The sequence below is a fragment of the Nyctereutes procyonoides genome, unplaced genomic scaffold (genome assembly GCF_905146905.1).
Source record: "Nyctereutes procyonoides isolate TBG_1078 unplaced genomic scaffold, NYPRO_anot_genome, whole genome shotgun sequence".
In the NCBI taxonomy this organism is placed as follows: Eukaryota; Metazoa; Chordata; class Mammalia; order Carnivora; family Canidae; genus Nyctereutes; species Nyctereutes procyonoides.
The window spans coordinates 54,979,434-54,996,991 of record NW_026575133.1 but is presented as its reverse complement, the minus strand read 5'-3'; the positions used below and the strand labels follow the sequence as shown (position 1 = coordinate 54,996,991).

Here is a 17,558-nt window from a genome sequence, read left to right as displayed (position 1 = left end):
TATTTTAAGAAAATGAGTTTCAGGATGTAAGAGTATTTTACAATCACAGAATTGATAAAATAAGTAGGATTTATTTCACAGAGCCTGATGCTCCAAAATGAGAGTATTTGAAGGTTATAAATATCTGTAGAGTTAAATTTCGATGCTTACAAACACAGTAGTATGGCTACCCCAGGCTATTGACAACTAGCGACACACGGGAACTAAGTGTAAAATATTCTGAATATTGAGCTAGGAATCTCCAGGTGAGACTAGATTAGACTAAGAAAGACTAAATACTGGTGGAGGAAGTCAGTAGACTTAGGAAAACACGGTATAGTTTTGACAGGTTTAGTTTTGTAAGTGTTAAAGCAAATTCCAACTATTCACCTGTCTAGGATGCCCTAGGTCTGATCACCATCTCACCAAATATTTCAACATGGATTGGAAAATGTTTTCCTATGTCTTACAATTTCATAATACAACTCAAGAGAAAATAACGTTTTTTAAAAATTGATTACTTTAGGGCTTGTCTACAAGGTACCTCAGACACTCTTACCAGGCAATGGATAATTACATTGCTGGTCACTTTTTAAAAGGAATCAGGCGCTTGTGGTGTCCTAAAATGATTAGTGGAAGGTGTGGCTTCTTGCATAATTTGACTACCCCTTCCCATCTTGCCAGCCTTATTTCTACCTCCAAATGCATCCTCCTGTGTTCTAGCCAAACAGCTCCTGCACTTGCCCTGTGGCTTCCCATCACTCAGTCTTGGTTCCTACTGATGTCTCTGCTTCTTTTATACCTCACACCCCAGTTTCTTCCTGTCCAAATCTTCCCCATCCTTCGAGGCCCAGCTGAACAAAAGAAGCTGGAAAGAGCTGTTCTTCATCTGAACTACCACTGTACCTTTGCATTACCTCTGTGTGCCACTCACAGCTTTATGTTTGCATTACAGATAGGTGTGCACCTGCCCTATTCCTTCTGGCTGCTGGAAGCTCACTGAGAGCAGAACCTCCCCCCACCCGCCCTGTTCTCCCTTCAGCACCTAGGACAGTGTCTAGCAAAAGCATTCCTGCCCAAGGTAGTCCTTGAATTTTAGTATTATTTTAAAACTCAATTGTGAGGTCTTCAAGAGGGAGATTGCTGCCATCCTGACTCTTGGGTGGAATGCAAGATTCCCAGATGCATCAGACAAGAGAGTCAGTCAGTAGAAAAATTGTTTTTGTGTGGAAACCATCTCTGATTTTTGCTAAATGCTTTCAGATGCTTTGCAGGAAGCCTATTATACCTTTCCAGCATTCTTTCTACCTAACAGAAGTTCTCTCAGTCTTTCTGATGGATATCATAAAATGGATTTTATGTTTTTACTTTTTTTGTTGTTGTTTACTTAAAGAAACATTCATTGTATTCTTTTAGGCAGACCTCCCTTACGGCAAGTACTTCTAAATCTATGACACAAAAGGTCTTTTTTTTTTCCTGCTGCACAGTATGTCTTTATGGAACTGAACAAAGTCTTATGGTGAAGCAGAGATTAGACAAAGGCAGTGGCACCCCGGAAACGTACAAAATAGCTTTTATCTAAAAGGGCACATTTTAAAGCAAAACTCACTAAAACTCAATTATGAATGGAGTCAACGACAGGAAGGTGGAGGAACTGAATGTTGCCTAAATTATAGTGCATACTTAAAAATGCAGTTTTATTATTGTTAAGTATATGTTAAGATATAAATTGGTTAAGTTTATTTAAAAGAGGAAAATTAGCTAGGTCAGGGGAATATTTAGTCCACAATAGATCTTGCTGCCTAGAATTCTAAGTTACCTTATGCATTTAAAATTTTTTCTAAATTAAAAATAATGGTACAGAATATATCAACATAACTTTCCTATATTTTTCAAATCTATTGTAATAAATATGCAGTTTTTCTAAAAACTTTGTCATGTATACTGAGCCTGAAATATCATGCATGTATATGAAGTTAGAACTAAAATAAATGCATTTGGTTTGTTTTGTCACATACCAAGACTCCATTCAGTAAAATAAATCAAATATTCATGTAGCTGACCCTAGCTCCATTGAAGGAGAAGATGGGTGCTGAGAAGTGACAAGTAGTATCTCTTTTATAAGTAAATCTGCCTTAAAAAAAAAAAAGACTCGACAATTAGAAACTAGTCCATGAATTACTCAGGGCCTCCCTGGCAGTTACACAAAGACGTGACTGGGAAGGGGGTGGCTTAGCTCCACACTAACCCCCAAGCTCCTTCCCATACAACATCAACGTTTACAAAAGCAGCAGAAGTGCAGCCACAAGGAAACCTATCTTTTGACTGAGGAGAGATTTAGCAATTGAAGCAATCAGGTAGGAAGGGCAGAACCGGACAGAGCCTCCAGGATCTTTTATTCTCTGGCACCATCAGGCTTGGTTGCCCTCTGCCCACAAGACACTGCACTACCCCCCAGGGCTGCGGAAAGGGCCCTGAGACACAGCATCAGAATATGGGGCAGGTCCAGGTTCATCTGGTCTCCTTGGGAGAAGAGCCTGGCTTGACCCCCAGCTTCCAATGTGTTTGCAAAGGAGGGAATTACAGAGCCCCTTGGTGGGCTGTTTGGTGCATTAAAACATGGAGGGTACCTCCTGAGCCAGAGGATGTGGGCTTCCTAGTGTCCCAGACACCTCCCTCTAGCAGTCTCTTGAGTTCGGGCTAGGAACCAGCATGCAGAGCCCTCTTACCCGCATGCTGTGGCGCTTGAAGACATTGTGCCGGTGGAGAGGTGGGGTATGCAGCGAGTTTACAGGAGATGGATACTCCATAGGGCTGGTGAGCGTAGGTGAGCTGGCACACAGACCCTCAGGGACCTATTCAGGAGAAGCAAAGAAGCACCAGCACAGGGACAAGGCAAGAAGGTGAACAATTAGCTGCTACAAACATGAGCACAAAGAAACAATAATGGGCACCACAGGAGACACAGGACTTGCTCTTCAGGAATTAACAAAGAATGTGGTGTGGGCATTTTGTTGGTCCTGTTTGGGAGACATGCAGGGCAGCACACACAGCTCTTGGCTAGGAGTTAGTGCAGCCACTGTGGCCTCTTATTCATCTGACAGCCAAATACCATAACAGTCTGCATACAATGGGGTCTACATATGTCACTGACCTACTGAGTCCATGCCTCATCCTTCAGGACTCTTCAAAAGGAGTTTTATTTCATAAGCATGTCACAAACTGACAGATATGATTAGCCCACAGAAATGTTTGTGTGTTTGTATTTAATCACTATGTTAAGCATCACAGAAAGATATGATTCTTTTTAGGAATATTGCTTCTATCTTCTGTATCAGTTTTTTTTCTTCACACAAGGATTTATCTATTAGTTTTTAGCATTGTTTTGGTACTGGAGCATTTTCTTGAGAAATATATGACTGTGGGACACCACCATTCTGTAAGGAGTACCAGATAAACAGACATCGTTTCTATTGGTTGAGATGCTCCATTGTTAGACAGTGATTGTGAGTTGAGAGATGTAAGAGAAGAAAAGAGATGGGCATTGGCTCCCTGTGACTGAGATGCTGGACAGAGACACAAGACAGAGACATTCTCAGACAGGGACCAAGAGCTTGGGAAGATCCCATGATTGGTGATGATGGAGGCATGAGGAAAGCACAGACGGAAACTTACTCTCAGCTTCTGGCCACTGGATTCTGCCCAGAGCCTCCGTGGGGAGCCCCAGGGAGCAATTCCATTTTCTGAGGAACATCAACTGTCCCCAACTGCTTGAAATTCCTTCTCAGAAAGCTCTGCTCAAGAAAGGGGCCAGGGTGGCCTTGGGCATAGAGCAGTAGCTATAGGCAGGGACATGGAGCAACAAATACTATGGACAGATGGACTGAGCTTAAGGCAGGCAAGTCTTAGCTGAGGACAGCCTACTAGAATTGTATTTTGATTCTTTTGATCTGGACACTCTCACTTCAAATTCTCTTGTGGGTACCAAGAAGAGTCAATGCAGTCAATCCATCTCCTTAACCCAAACAGGCAATTACTAGTCCCCAAAGGCACAAGAATGGCATTTTAGGAAGGTCCGAGACGAGGAATGGCCCCAAACTTTCCCAGCCCTCTGGTTACATGTTTACCTGGAACTGTAGCTTGGGAGCCAAGAGGTTGGTTTGTGGAGGGAGTCTGTACTTAGGCCGGCTGGGCTGGAAAGAAAACACAGAAATGAGTCAGTCAGTGCCTCTCTCCTTGAATGAGCAGAGCTTGCCAAGGGGAATATCAGGTTGGACACAGGTCAAGGTTTATTCAGAATGGAGGAGAGATGAGAGGCAAAGTTATTTTTAAAATCATTTGCATTCATGTACTAAGTACCCATTATGTGCTGAGTGACGGTTAGATATAAAGAAGCCAGTCTCTCTGCCCTCCCAGGGGCCATCACTAATTGAAGAGTTTACCGATCTCTGGTGTGTAACCTCTTTAGATATGGGAACACCCATCAAATCAGCTGTCAAAAGCCATAGACTTTCAGAGGTAACATATCACTGAGGGCTCAGGGACTTGCAGAGGCTCCATGGAGGAGATGCAAACTGAGCTGGGTCCTTACTGGGGAAGGATCACAGTATGCCAAGCAAAAGGGGACAGTGAAAAAAGACTTTGGACCACATAGGACTTTGTTATGGAATGAATATTTGTGTTCTCCCCACCGCCCTCAAGATTCATATGTTGAAGCCCCAACCCTTAGTGTGATGGTATATAGAGGGGGGACCTTTGGGTGATAATCAGGGTTAGATGAGGTCATGAGGGTGGGGCCCTCATGATGGGATTAGTGTCCTTATAAGAAGAGCAGCAGAGGGACGCCTGGGTAGTTCGGTGGTTGAACGTCTACCTTTGGCTCAGGGTGTGATCCCGAGGTCTTGGGATCCCTGCCGGGAGCCTGCTTCTCCCTCTGCCTATGTCTCTGCCTCTCTCTGTGTGTCTCTTGTGAATAAATAAATTTTTAAAAATATCTAAAAAAAAAAAAAAAGAAGAAGAGACAGCAGAGCTCTTGCTTTGTTTGCTGTGTGAAGACACAGTGAGAAGGTGGCCATGTACAAGCCAAGAAGAGTGTCCTTACCAGACAATCAATCTGCGAACACCTTGATTTTGGACTTTCCAGCCTCCATACTCAGTCTGCAGTATTTTGTTATAGCAGCCTGAGCTGACTAATACAGACATGATCCCTAAAAGTCCATCCACTTGGGGATCCCTGGATAGCTCAGTGGTTTGGCACCTGCCTTCAGCCCAGGGCATGATCCTGGAGTCCTGGGATCAAGTTCCCTGCATGGAACCTGCTTCTCCCTCTGCCTGTGTATCTGTCTCTGTCTCTGTCTCTGTCTCTCTCTCTCTCTGTGTCTCTCATGAATAAATAAAATATTTTAAAAAAATCCATCCACTTAATGGCATGGTAGCAGGGCACTGGATTGTGAGCCCAGAGATGTCAAGGAGGCTGTGGACATGGAAACTGAACATAAGGGACCTGGGGATATTCCCCATTCATGTGCTCTCAGGGACATCTAAAAACACCAGAAAGAAAAGTGCTCCAGCCCCTCAAGGGAAGAGTTTCCAGGGTGATTCTCTGCCCTAGCTGCCCTCCAAGGCGTCTTCTCTCATGGGGACTCAGATCACACCTGCCAGGACATCCATGTAATGGGTGCTGAATTTAGTGCTTATAGACAGTGGCATTGAGGGCCAAGAGGACCATAGGAGCACATCCTGCCTATGCTGGAGGAAGAGAGAGGAGGTATATAGTTAGGCCAGGAGTGGGCTAGATGGAGACCCAGCTCTGCTTAATTTACGGGATCCAAGAGTCCAGGCTTGGTTTACCTTAGGTGGGGGTTCCTGGTAGGCTGTGGGCTCCAAGATTTTGGGAGGTCGGTAGCGAGCATTCCTCTCCTGCTCTATAGCAATGTCCTTCTCCATCTGATAAATGTCACTGCCAAGGAGTCAGGTCAGATAAAGAAAGAGGAACAAAGTTAAAGATGCTCTTGGGGATTCTTTTCTGCACTTCTTGCTCTGAAGCCTCGATAGGCCCAAAGAAGGACTGCTGAATCCCATTTTGTCTCCTCAGCAGAGTGGCTTGGGGAGACTCCTCTGGGAAAGCTGGAAGATGGACCCTGAGCTGCTTCTCCCACAGTAAAGTTAGGAGAATCACAGGAATGGATATATGGTGGATAAAAGTCTTTGGGGAGCCAGTCCAACAAGGCAGTTAATGTGTTTCCTGCCCACTTCCCCACACATCTTGCCTTCCTGTGCCTGCTATTTGGCACCAACGTCCTATACAGATTTCTGATATCCCAGCCAACTTCATGACCAAGACCTGTGTTCTACATCTCCTATTTTTTGTTAAACCACCCACCAACACATTCCTGGTGTGTACTAATGAGAAATGGCTGTGAATTCAACTCCTGGTTAGCTTTGTGCATGCTTCTTGCCTTTCTTACTCAATCCAGTGTTTCCTAGCCTTGGAATCACAGACCCTAGAGGACTCTGGAATGATTATATGGGGTCCCGGAATTCACATGTCCATATATATACACCAAGCATCATCTGTAGACCAAGTATTATGTGCTACTGAGTATGTAATATTCGTATTGTATTTTCAAGTGTACCTGTATTATACTGCCCATCATATAAAAAATTCATTGTGTAGCTTAATGCATTTTGCCAATCAATAAATTCTGAAAATGTAACTATTGTTGCAGGGAGGAATTTTCAAAATTTGACATTAAAAGGGCCCCTCTTATGCCCACAGGATTGGGAAATACTCGTCAAATCCTTTCTCTAATGGAGGATTGCCAGGATATAGCATAAGGGAGGTATCCTGGGGTCTTTGGAGTCTTTGGATAGCCTTCCAATTACACCAGAAAGCCTGCTTCTAACTCCATCCATGGTGGGGGCTGGCCTGGCTCCTCTAAAGGGGCATGCTTCCCAGCCCACGGAGAAGCACCTGTCACAACTCCTCATAGTTCCCCAGAATGAATGAAGGTCCCCCTCTTACCCTCATCACCCCAGAGGTTTGGCCCTTTCAAATTACATCTTTCAAATACTTTTCCTGGAACCCTTTGGCTTCTCAAATTTCCCTTATGAAGAACCAAAAGATGAAACTAGAATTGATCAGGGGTGTCAACCAAGGCATAGACAAGTAGACAGGTCTTTTAAGCTGGAGGCCTTGCAGGTTGTGTTGGAAACCCTGGTCCCAACAAGCAAATTAGGTGTCATTCCCACTGCTCCAGCTTCTCCCTTGGGGTATCTCCCTGCAAAGCAGTTGCCAGGGGCTCTTTTCTTTCTCTAAAAAAAATGCCAACCCATTGACTGCAGTGTTCAAAGTCACTGGTTTTAACATTAATTAAGCACTAGATCCCCTAATGCAGAGGTCAGCAAACTTTTGCTTACAGGCCAAATCCAACCCTCCATCTATTTTTATATGGCCCCAAACTAAGAATATTTTTAATATTTTTTTAACAAATGAAAAAAAAAATAAAGAGAAGAAATCTCACAACATGTGAACATTACATAAAACTCAAATTTCTGTGCCCCCAAATAGTTTTACTGAAACCCAGATACACTCATTGATTTATGAATTGTCTATGACTGCTTTTGAGCTATCATGGCAGAGTTGAGTTGTTTTAACACAGACCATATGGCTTGCAAAGCCCAAAATATTTACTATCTGGGTCTTTACAGAAAAAGTTTGCTGATCCCTGCCCTAAAGGATGCGGGTGGGGGAGGTAGGGGGGTAGTCAGACCACCCAAGGAGGAGCTGTTGGGATGCAAATAGGGAGACCCTCTAAGATACTCTGACCCTTCACCAGGAACCTCCTAATACACAGAGAATAATGGCTCTTGGGTGAAAAACCAGACCTTCAGGCTGCCCATGCTCCATTCAGAGGGGAGAGGCGACCCCCAGGGTCACTGTCTTAATGGTCAAAAATCAATCACTCCCTTCCTTGCTATCTGGGAGAAACAATCAAAGGCAGAGAGGGACAAGGGTGCTGCAGGTCCTACGCCCTAGCTGGGCCTCCTGTAAGGCACCCCTCAAATCTCTGCAAAAAGCACAGGCATGTCAGTGAAAGTCTAGTTTAGACTTTGTGCTCAATCCTAAAAAAATATTTTTGGAGCACACACTAGGAGCAACATCTTGTGCTCAGGGCTGACAGATATCAAGATGGTGAGGCTTAGGGGATCCCTGGGTGGCTCAGCGGTTTAGCGCCTGCCTTTGGCCCAGGGCGCGATCCTGGAGTCCCGGGATCGAGTCCTGCGTCGGGCTCCCAGCATGGAGCCTGCTTCTCCCTCCTCCTGTGTCTCTGCCTCCCACTCTCTCTCTCTCTCTCTCTCTCTCTGTCTATCATAAATAAATGAGTAAATCTTTAATAAAAAAAAGAAAACAAAACAAAAAGATGGTGAGGCTTAGCCAGGCTACCTCTGTGAGTTCCAATCTGACAGTGAAGTCGGTTCCGATCCCCTGTCCTCTGGCAGAGCTGCTGAGCCTCTGTGACATGTACGGCACCCTGGTTCTGCTGGGAGGACCAGCCAGTTCCACTTGGACACATGGCTCTGTGCTGCTCAGAGGGGAGGTCCTGGTACAAGTCCCAGCCCCATCCATCACTGCCACAGCTCTGAACCTGATTCCTCTCATCTGTAAGGTGGCCATGAGGACACCAACTACCTCTTGTTTAGGGAAGTACATTTGTTGTAAGCTTCTAAGAGCAGCTGAAGAAGAGACTTGTTTTCTAGGGTCCCTGTGCCTACAGCCCCCACCCCTCCTCCATGGTCACCTGAGGTTGCACACGAGCTCAGTGAAGCGTGGCCTCTCACTGGGGTCGTAGTCCCAGCAGCGAGTCATAAGGGTGTAGAGAACAGGTGGGCAGAGGTCGGGCTTGGGCAGCCGGTCCCCTTTCTCGAGCACCCCAATGACATCCTTGTTCTCCAGCCAGAAGAAGGGTTGCTTGCCAAAGCTCAGGATCTCCCACATGCAAACAGCTGAAGGCAGGAAGAGAGAGCTCAGGACCCGCACTGGGCAGGACTCGTGCCTGGAGAGGCCAGTCCACCCTCCTCAGGAAAAACCATGGCAATTAGCACACAGTCCCTGCCAGGGACATCCAAGTTCCCTAGCATCCCCCTCTAGCATCCCTCTCTAGCATCCCTGGGGTCACAGTGGTGGTTCACTGAGGGACCAGTCACCTGCATCTGCAAGTGAACTAAGGCTCCCCTCCCTAGACCCCTTCTGCATGGAGCTATAAAGTTTCATGGAACAAGGAGGAGGGAGCGGTCAAAGGCATATGGTTGGGACCACCAGTGCCTTCTCTTAAAAGGGAGTGAAGACTCTATGGAAAAGCGGGGGTTTGCAGCCTAGCACCCATACTTGCTGCCAACACAAGCCCCTGGCTGGCCTGAGCCTCAGTTTCCTTATCTGGAAAATGGGAATAATAATCATGAGCTTTTATTGGGCTGACTGTGGAGAACGAAGAGGGAAAATGGATGTGGCTGTGTGTTCTGCTAGGGGTTGTCCATCTATCACCCGGTCTTGTTCTCATCTATCCCTAGACCTCCTTTTCAGAACAAACCTCAGAGTTTGGTCCTTAGAGTCTGATCCCCTCTGGGGGGTCCCCAAGTCAGCCCCAGGACTGGTTGGTGGAGCGTACACTCACCTCAGGAGACTTTTCCAGGAAAATTAACCAACACTGCCCAGGCAGGCTCTTGGTGTTTGTCGCCCCCAACCCACCACTAGCTCCCCCACTTCTGGGACTTCTCAGTGGCTATAGCAAAACAGAACCCTGGCAACCCAAGGGTGGGGGGCCAGACCCCTTCCCCCTGTGCCCCCTCTTAGCCTGGTCATGGAGGGGAGAATCAGAACTCTTTCCCATACTCTTCTGAAATTCCACTCACCAAACATCCAGACATCACTGGCTGTCGTAAAGCGGCGGAAGTTGATGGACTCGGGGGACATCCACTTGATGGGGAGACGAGTCACAGAGGCTTTGCAGGGGCAAAGAGATTTACAGAGGTTATTTAGTGAAGAAAGATCCAGAATTATTCAGAAATACAGCTTATTCTCCAGAGACCCTCGGCCTGGGCTTGTAGCCTTTCCTTCTTTCTTTTTTTTGGGGGGTAGGGTAGGGTGGGCCTACAGCGACCCCTCCAGGGACAAGGCAGGAGCCAAACATCCCTCACCTTTGTAGTACTCCTCATCCTCAATGTACCGGGAAAGGCCAAAGTCGCCCAGCTTCACACACTCAGTGGAGGCCACCAGGATGTTTCGGACGGCGATGTCCCTGGGAGAGAGACGTGAAGGTTCAGAATGTTTCATTCTGACGGACAGATGGACAGAGAGATAAAGGAGGAGAGTACTGGCCAGGGTCCCAGCTTCCAGAGCAGAATGGAGCTGCTTTTATTGCTCAGCGCTCTGCCGACCCATCAAGTCATCTTGCTGAAGCTGTGCTCAGGCGGGAGGCTGGGCTGACCGTCCAGGTCCCACCACACAGAGGCCCCATCACCACCTCCTTCTACGCCCTGGTGAACCTTATCTCCCATCACCCCTTCTCACGTGGCCCCAGTATGAAGCCTAGTTCAGGCTCCCAGGACCTGCTCCACACACCTGCCCTGTTGGCCGTTTCCTCCCCTCTGCCAGGGATGCTGTACCCTGCTGACTTTCAAGGGAGGGCCCCAACAACTTTCCTGCTTTTCCCCTGCTTCTGCAACTCTGTTGGACTGTAGGCTTTTGTCATGGCTAAGAACAATGGCTCACAGATACCCTCCATGGAGCAGGACCACCCAAATGCTACACACACCCTGCGTTGTGACAAAGAGACCCCTCAGGATCACCCCCTCCCACCCCGCACAGAAGAGGAGATGGGGATACAGAGAGCTGAAGGAACTTGCTCAGTAGGTTCCCGGGGTGGGGTGGGGAAGGGGTCATTCCAGGTAGCCTAACTCCAGAGCTAACTCACTGACTCAGTTTACCTCATGTTCCTGGCATCATTTCTAACCCCAGGTTCATCTGCTCACTTCTCACAGGCAGGCTCCATTTTCTATCATTTGTCTTTATTACTGAAAAGCTGACTTCAAAGCATGACAACTTCACCCAACCAAAGGAAACAGATCTGTGATCCCACCACCTTCACCTCAGGATCAGTTACATCTTGAATTTTACCCTCGTGCTAGATAAGGAAAGCTCCACAAGGAACGGGATTTTTGGTCTGTTTTGATTACAACTTTATCCCAGAGCTGAGGACAGTGCCTGAAAGCACAGGGTAGAAGTTCCATATGTGTTGAATGAGTGAATGGACTGAATGAATTTTTATATTCCCACACATTGCTTAGCATAGTATCACCCACAAGGCCACATATCCCATGTCCATGGTGTTGGATTGAAGAATTCACCTGCTCACCCCAAATGTCTGGGAGCACCCCTTTGTCTCCTCCAGGGGATCACATCCTTTGGGGCTGGAACATTCTTTCAGGGGATGGGAACAAAGCCAAGTGGAGAACGGGCCCACTCCATAGCCGGAGGGAGGATAGGACTTGGCAGCTCAGGGGTGCTGAGGACCAGTGGGGGGCCAGCTCCTCAGGCTGGGAAGGGCCCAGACCCCAGGATCCTCCCTGCACTGCCCCAGTCCAATCCCCCAACCTGAGCCATGTGCCATCAAATGGGTGAGCCTGAGGAGAGCAAGCAATTTCCTAGGCCCCATAGGGAAGCAGGCTAGATTGCACGGAGTTACAATCAGTTGCCCGGCACCTTAGATTTATTCTTAATAACAATGCTGAGGGACATATGGCAATTCCACTTTTCAGATGGGACAGTGGGTCCCTAGCCGGTGCTCCAGTTGTCACATTAGGTGGGACCAAAGCTGGGGTCTCAACGCTTGTCTGTGCCACTCCGAGGCCTGCAGCACCACAACCTCTCTATGGTCAGGTAGAGGAACCAAGCTTCCTCCCATCCCCACCTGTGGACACAGTTGATGTTCTCCAGGTAGGCCATGGCCTTGCAAATCTGCAATGAGTACAGGACGAGGGTGAGCACCTTCAGGGAGTTCTTGTTCCTCTCCAGGTAGTGGCCCAGCTGTAGGAAGGTGAAAGATGGCATCAAGACCCCGGCACGGCCTCAGCAGGCAGCCACCAAGCCCTTCCCTGGCAAACCCAAGTTGGCAAGATGTTCCAGAAATTTCTTCTACAAACCATCTCGGGGTTGTTTCAGCCAAATACAGAGGGCAGGAAGCTGGGAGTTAAGGGCCCATGCTCTAAATGCATCCCACCCGAAGTCCTGCTCAGCTGTGGCCTAGCTGTCATCACAGGGTTCCACTTCGGCCACCTCCAGCTCACCTCACCGTAGGGATACAATTCCATGATGATCCAGGTGGGCTCCTCTTCAATGATGCCGATCAGTTTCACAATATGCGGGTGGTCGAGATTCTTCATGATCACTGAAATTGGGGGAAGGAGGGATGGACCAGAATGGCTCTAAGGTCCATTGTGAGAAACACGCTGGCCTGTCCCAACTGGGAGAAATGGGGAGTGAAACCCCTCCTCCCCACAGAGGTCCTGTTCATACCTTGTTCATACCCTCTCTATCCCGGGTTTCAGGTCCCTCTCCCTTCTTGGAGATCCGTGTAGTCCCAGGAGTCTTTTCCCACTCATATGGGGGCTGCGTCACTTCCCAGGGGACACTCACCTGCCTCACTCAGGAACTTCTCCTTGTTGTCCAGAGTGCAGTCCTTCTTGCAGGTCTTTACGGCTACATTGATTTTCTCCCCTTTCTGTAATGAAAGTCTGTTCAGAGTCCCTTGGGCCAGCCCAGGGCTCAAATGAAAGTGTCCCCTCCCCAGCATTGCCAGGTCATCCCACAGGCTTGGGTGACAGCTGAGGGAAGACAGACAACATCTGGGTGTCTTGGTCTCTGCAAGGCACATTCCTCCCCTTCCTCCATCTGCCCTCCACTGTCTTTCCCCACTCCTCTCCGACTCCTGACTTCGTTGCTTCTTTCTTTTTTTTAAGATTGTATTTACTTATTTTAGAGAGAGAGTGCAAGAGTGCTGGGTGATAGAGAACACAAGGGGGCTGGGGCAGAGGGAGAAGCAGGCTCCTCCGCTGAGCAGAGAGCCTGATGTGGGGCTTGATCCCAGGACCCTGAGATCATGACCTGAGTTGAAGGCAGATGCTTAACTGTGAGCCACCCAGGTGCCCTGACTTCATTGCTTCCTGATCAGGGTATGTCAGGCCCAGAAGGGACCCTTGAGACTCAAGCCTTTGGCCGTCCAGATCAGGACACTGAGGCTAAGGCCCTGTGCTCTGCCCATCGTTAGTGGCATGTGTGGAGTGTGTGCAAAGCCATCAGATGCAGTGTCCTGGTCTCTTTCTCTCTTTTTATTGCTGGCTTTTACATTTTTGCTACTTCTTTTCTTTGACTCCTGCCCTATTGATGGCCTCAAAATTACCTCCTCCCCCAGAACTTGCTCTTCCTTTTCTCAGAGCTACATTTTCTCATATTTCCCCATGTCCTTGCCTTCCAAGATTCAGCCAACCTTTCCCCAGGTCCTGCCTCCATTTTGCTCCCTAGGCTTGCTATCCTTCTGGGAAATGACTCTTGCTTCTTTCACTCTCTGGTATTTCATAAATACTGCAAATGCCAAGTGGATGAAGAGCCATGTATCATGGTGGCTGCTCCAACCCCAGAATATACGAGCTCCTCTTTTGTTCTATGGAAAAGCAGGAGAGGAATGTCCTCAAAGAGTCTGGAACTCACGTGATTTGTGTAGACACCTTCATAGACCTCCCCAAAAAAGCCTTCACCAAGAATCCGATTCAGGACCACATCTTCCCGTGTGACACCATACTGCGGGCCTGGGCAGATGGAGAGAGAGACAGTTTCAGAGCACAGAAACCACTGGTGCCCCCAGGAATCTGAGTACTTGCAGGCCCCAGCACCAGGCTCTGCTCCCTATTTGTCCAGGTATCACCAGACCCCTCAACAAAATCTCAGCTAGATTCCAGGAGTTGGCCTGGAAAATGGGTTCTAGAAAGTTCCATTGTCTCCAACTTGGGGACAAACCATTACCCTGTTTCCTCTGAAGGTTGGGTCCCATATCCACACTCTTAGGATCCCAACATACATCACAGGCACACAAAAGCTCCATAATGTGGGGATAAAAGAATGATCTCAGCTTTCAGACAAAGGTGGTTCACTTAGGTTTGTTCCTGTCTGAGGCACACATGGGAGAGGATGAAGAAAGGAAAGAAAGTCCCCCCATGGTGTCATGGGCATCCCCACAATGTCACTTCATTGGGCTCTGGCTGTGGCCATTGTGGTGGAGCTAGAGATCTACCTCCAGGCCTTCGAAGGGTCTCATCGGGAATCTCTGCATAGATGTCTGATTCTGGAATGACAGAAAGAGAACATCCTATGGGTGAGATGCCCTCAGCAGGCACCTCCAGGAACCAGGCATGTGGCCCCCACATGCAGGCCAGCAAAACCAAGGTTGACATCCTGGGGAGGGGAAGGATGGGAACCAGGCAAGAACTGGCGTTTCTGTCCCAGGTTTTGGTGTGGACACAGAGCCTAGGGTACCTTGACTTGAAACCCTGCTCACTACTGCCTGGTTGCATCATTTAGGGCAAGTTAGTTAGTCTTCCCTAATCTCAGTTTTTATTTCTGTGAAATGAGTGTTTCCAGGAACTTTCATAAGGATCAAATAAAATAACACCTGATACAGTTAACACTGCTAGGGAATGAATGTTTGTATCTCCCCCCAAGTTCCTACGTTGAAATCCCAACCCCCAGCGTGAAGGTATTTGGAGATGGGGCCTTTTGGGGGCAATTAGGTTTAGATGAGGTTGGGAATATGGTGCCTCCAAGGTGAGATTAGTGCCCTGATAAGAAAAAGAGAAACCAGAGCTCTCCATCTATCCACCATGTGTGGACACAGAGAAGGTGGCCATCTGCATGCTGGGAAGACAGTTCTCACCAGGACCTAACCATGTTGCCACCTTGATCTTGGACTTCCGGTCTCTAGAGCTATGAGAAATACATGTCTGTTCTTAAAGCCCCTCAGGCTGTGGTCCTCTGTTACGGCAGCCCCAGCTGAGACACACATGGTGCCATGTATTAACTGTTGAATATGTCTTGGCTATTATGATTAGTGACATTTGGAGCTGTCACTGAGAAGTTATAGGCAAGTTTGTTTTTCTGTAGCTTTGGGGGAATCCTTGACAATGTCACAAAAGCAGGGAGAAGAGACACTCTGGACTCAGGCAGAGGACTGCAGATGGGCAGGCTTACCTATGCTGCAGCTCTCTGAGAGGTGGGGCCGCTGTGCCTCCAGGTTTCTGTAGGATGAGATGAGAGAGCAGGAGCCCGGTGAACTCAGGGCCTGGCAATGTGCCCCCACCCCGGGCAGCTTGGGTCTCCTGTCGCCCCCACCCCCGCCCCTCCTGGAGGCCAGCGGCACAGTGTCCCCTGCCTGCCTGGAGGAGCAGCCTGTCCTGGAGCATGGCCCAGGCTGTCAGTGGGCAGGGAAGAGGGGACAGCAGCAATTCTCCCTAAGATGCTGCAGACAGCATCGGGACACGGGAATACCCTTGCAGGAATTCATGGGGTGAAATCTACTGGTGAGAAATTGCCGCTCGTGAAATGCTGGGGTTCCAGTGTTCTCCCCTGGGGCATAGGCAACCGGAATCCACGGCTGAGCGCAGGCTTGTCCCCTGCCTTCCCGTTGTACTCACAGCATGGGGATCTGGGGCAGGCTGTTCCGCTTCTCACCATCTGGGGAGAGGGCAGAAAGAGGGGGAGCTGGAGCCAGGGACACAGGGTCCTGGGTGGATGGCTGACCTCACTGCTCCTATGAGCCAACACAGGGGGACCCCTTCCCGCCATTCTGTAGCCTCTGAAAGTCGGAGTGGAAGCTAGCCTGAATTCGAGTCCTCTTAGTAGAAGAAATTCTCAAGGTTCCTTTTGCCACCACCCACATGTTCCAACTCGGACCCCTGCCTCCTGATCCCATCCCAAAATAGACACATCTACACAGGAGGGACCAGTTGTGTTCTAGCATGAGCTTTGCTCTTCTCTGGGCTATAAACACCTCTGCTCCAGAAGCCAACCCCCACTCTGCCTTTGGCCAGGGCCCACAGCTACGGACCCAGGATGGGGCCACAGGGAGCATCGGGCAGGGCTTGGGGAGCCCCTCCTCACCCTTCCAGAGCCTCTTGGTTCACATATGGCTCAATGGTTTAGCTTTCCCCTGTTCTGCCTCTGGGGCCTTGTGCCACATCTGCCCATTGGGTCAGTTTGCCTTTAAGTGGAAACTCACCTTTCTTGGGATGAATGATGAGAGAGCCTTTGTGCTCCCCCTGCAGCCGGCAGTAACCGTCCACCAGGTCAGCCATGTTCTCGGCCTCTGCCAGAGAGGAGGTTTTGATGGACAAGGACTGCAGAGAAGAGACCAGCCAAGGATGAGACCCGAGAGCCGTGGCTAGAGTCTGTCCCACAGGACTGGAAGGAGCAGACGATGCCACCCATCGCCTGCCTGGGAACCCATCAGCACCTCTCCTGGGGCCGGGTGTGCATTCCCCACAGCCACCAGGGGGCGCACTTGTCACCCCTCCCTGCCGGTTGCCCTAAACCCTGGAAGGCCACTTTGAGCTAAGACTCATTTTGGTCTCTGAGTGCAGAGCACAATGCCTTGTACCTAGTAGGTGCTCAGTAGGTAAGAGCAGAAACTCGGAGTGGGCAGGACGGACTGATGAAAGGGGAGGTAGACAATCAGTCTCCAGTCTGAGTTCTCTCTGATTTTTCCACCCACAAAAAGCCCAGGTCCCCAGAGGTCCTGTTACTGAGGCATCATTCCCTTTTGCAGAGTTAGACCTCTGATTGGTACTTTGATTTCTGGTCACTTCATGCTCCCTAAAAACTCCCCCCACTTATTTCTCAACATTTTTATTTAGATAGCTTTGCTTCCTGATACATTTCCCTTATAATTTTATTGTCAACCTGGTATCTTGTCTGAGAAATAGGTGCAGTTTTCTTAGCAAGATCCCACAAGCCAGGAGAGGGCCTAAGGAAGAAATCCCGCCCTGCAGTTGCATGCCCTTGTTCCAGAGCTTCCAGGTGCCCAGAGATGCTCACCTGGGGGGCGCCTTCAATACCCAGCTGCAGTATTGCCTGGCCCTCCTCCAGAGGGAGGCACCTGATGGACTTGATCTGCTTGAATTCGGCCAGGCAGGTGGGCTGTAAGAAAGAAGGGGGCCTTTCAGCCTATCCTGCTCCAGAGGTCAGGCCGTGAAGATTGGTCAGTCTTGGGTGAGGGGTTGCAAGGAAGACCTGAGAGCCTTTCAGTGCAATGAAGAGAGAACCAAAGACAATTAAGACTGAAAGGATCATCTAGTCTAAGCTCCTCACTTTGCAGAAGAGGAGTTTAGAGAGCTAAGACTTGCCCAAGATCATACGCCATATTGGTGATAGAGCCCAGGTCTTATGACTTCCAGGGGGAATTATCGCCCCATCTTGCCATTGCACGAGTAACTCTCTTATCTGAGCCAGAAGAGCAATGATACTGTCCTTCTGT

The 17,558-nt window shown here is 48.8% G+C and overlaps 1 protein-coding gene across 3 annotated transcripts in view; it reads right to left on the bottom strand.

Annotated features, from left to right (window-relative positions):
• Positions 1-17,558, bottom strand: part of PTK2B (protein tyrosine kinase 2 beta) — a 125,158-nt gene that overhangs the window by 7,973 nt on the left and 99,627 nt on the right. The window contains exons 10-24 of one of the 3 annotated variants that reach the window (XM_055346169.1): positions 17,120-17,221; positions 16,305-16,422; positions 15,721-15,760; positions 15,278-15,324; positions 14,325-14,375; positions 13,745-13,842; positions 12,674-12,758; positions 12,325-12,425; positions 11,949-12,064; positions 10,177-10,277; positions 9,892-9,981; positions 8,781-8,985; positions 5,830-5,938; positions 4,107-4,172; positions 2,709-2,834 (exon numbers count right to left, since the gene is read on the bottom strand). In XM_055346169.1, the coding sequence (XP_055202144.1) occupies positions 2,709-2,834; positions 4,107-4,172; positions 5,830-5,938; positions 8,781-8,985; positions 9,892-9,981; positions 10,177-10,277; positions 11,949-12,064; positions 12,325-12,425; positions 12,674-12,758; positions 13,745-13,842; positions 14,325-14,375; positions 15,278-15,324; positions 15,721-15,760; positions 16,305-16,422; positions 17,120-17,221 (1,455 nt within the window). The remainder of the gene's footprint in view (positions 1-2,708; positions 2,835-4,106; positions 4,173-5,829; positions 5,939-8,780; positions 8,986-9,891; positions 9,982-10,176; positions 10,278-11,948; positions 12,065-12,324; positions 12,426-12,673; positions 12,759-13,744; positions 13,843-14,324; positions 14,376-15,277; positions 15,325-15,720; positions 15,761-16,304; positions 16,423-17,119; positions 17,222-17,558) is intronic. The other 2 variants (XM_055346172.1, XM_055346170.1) reach the window with 2 other exon arrangements.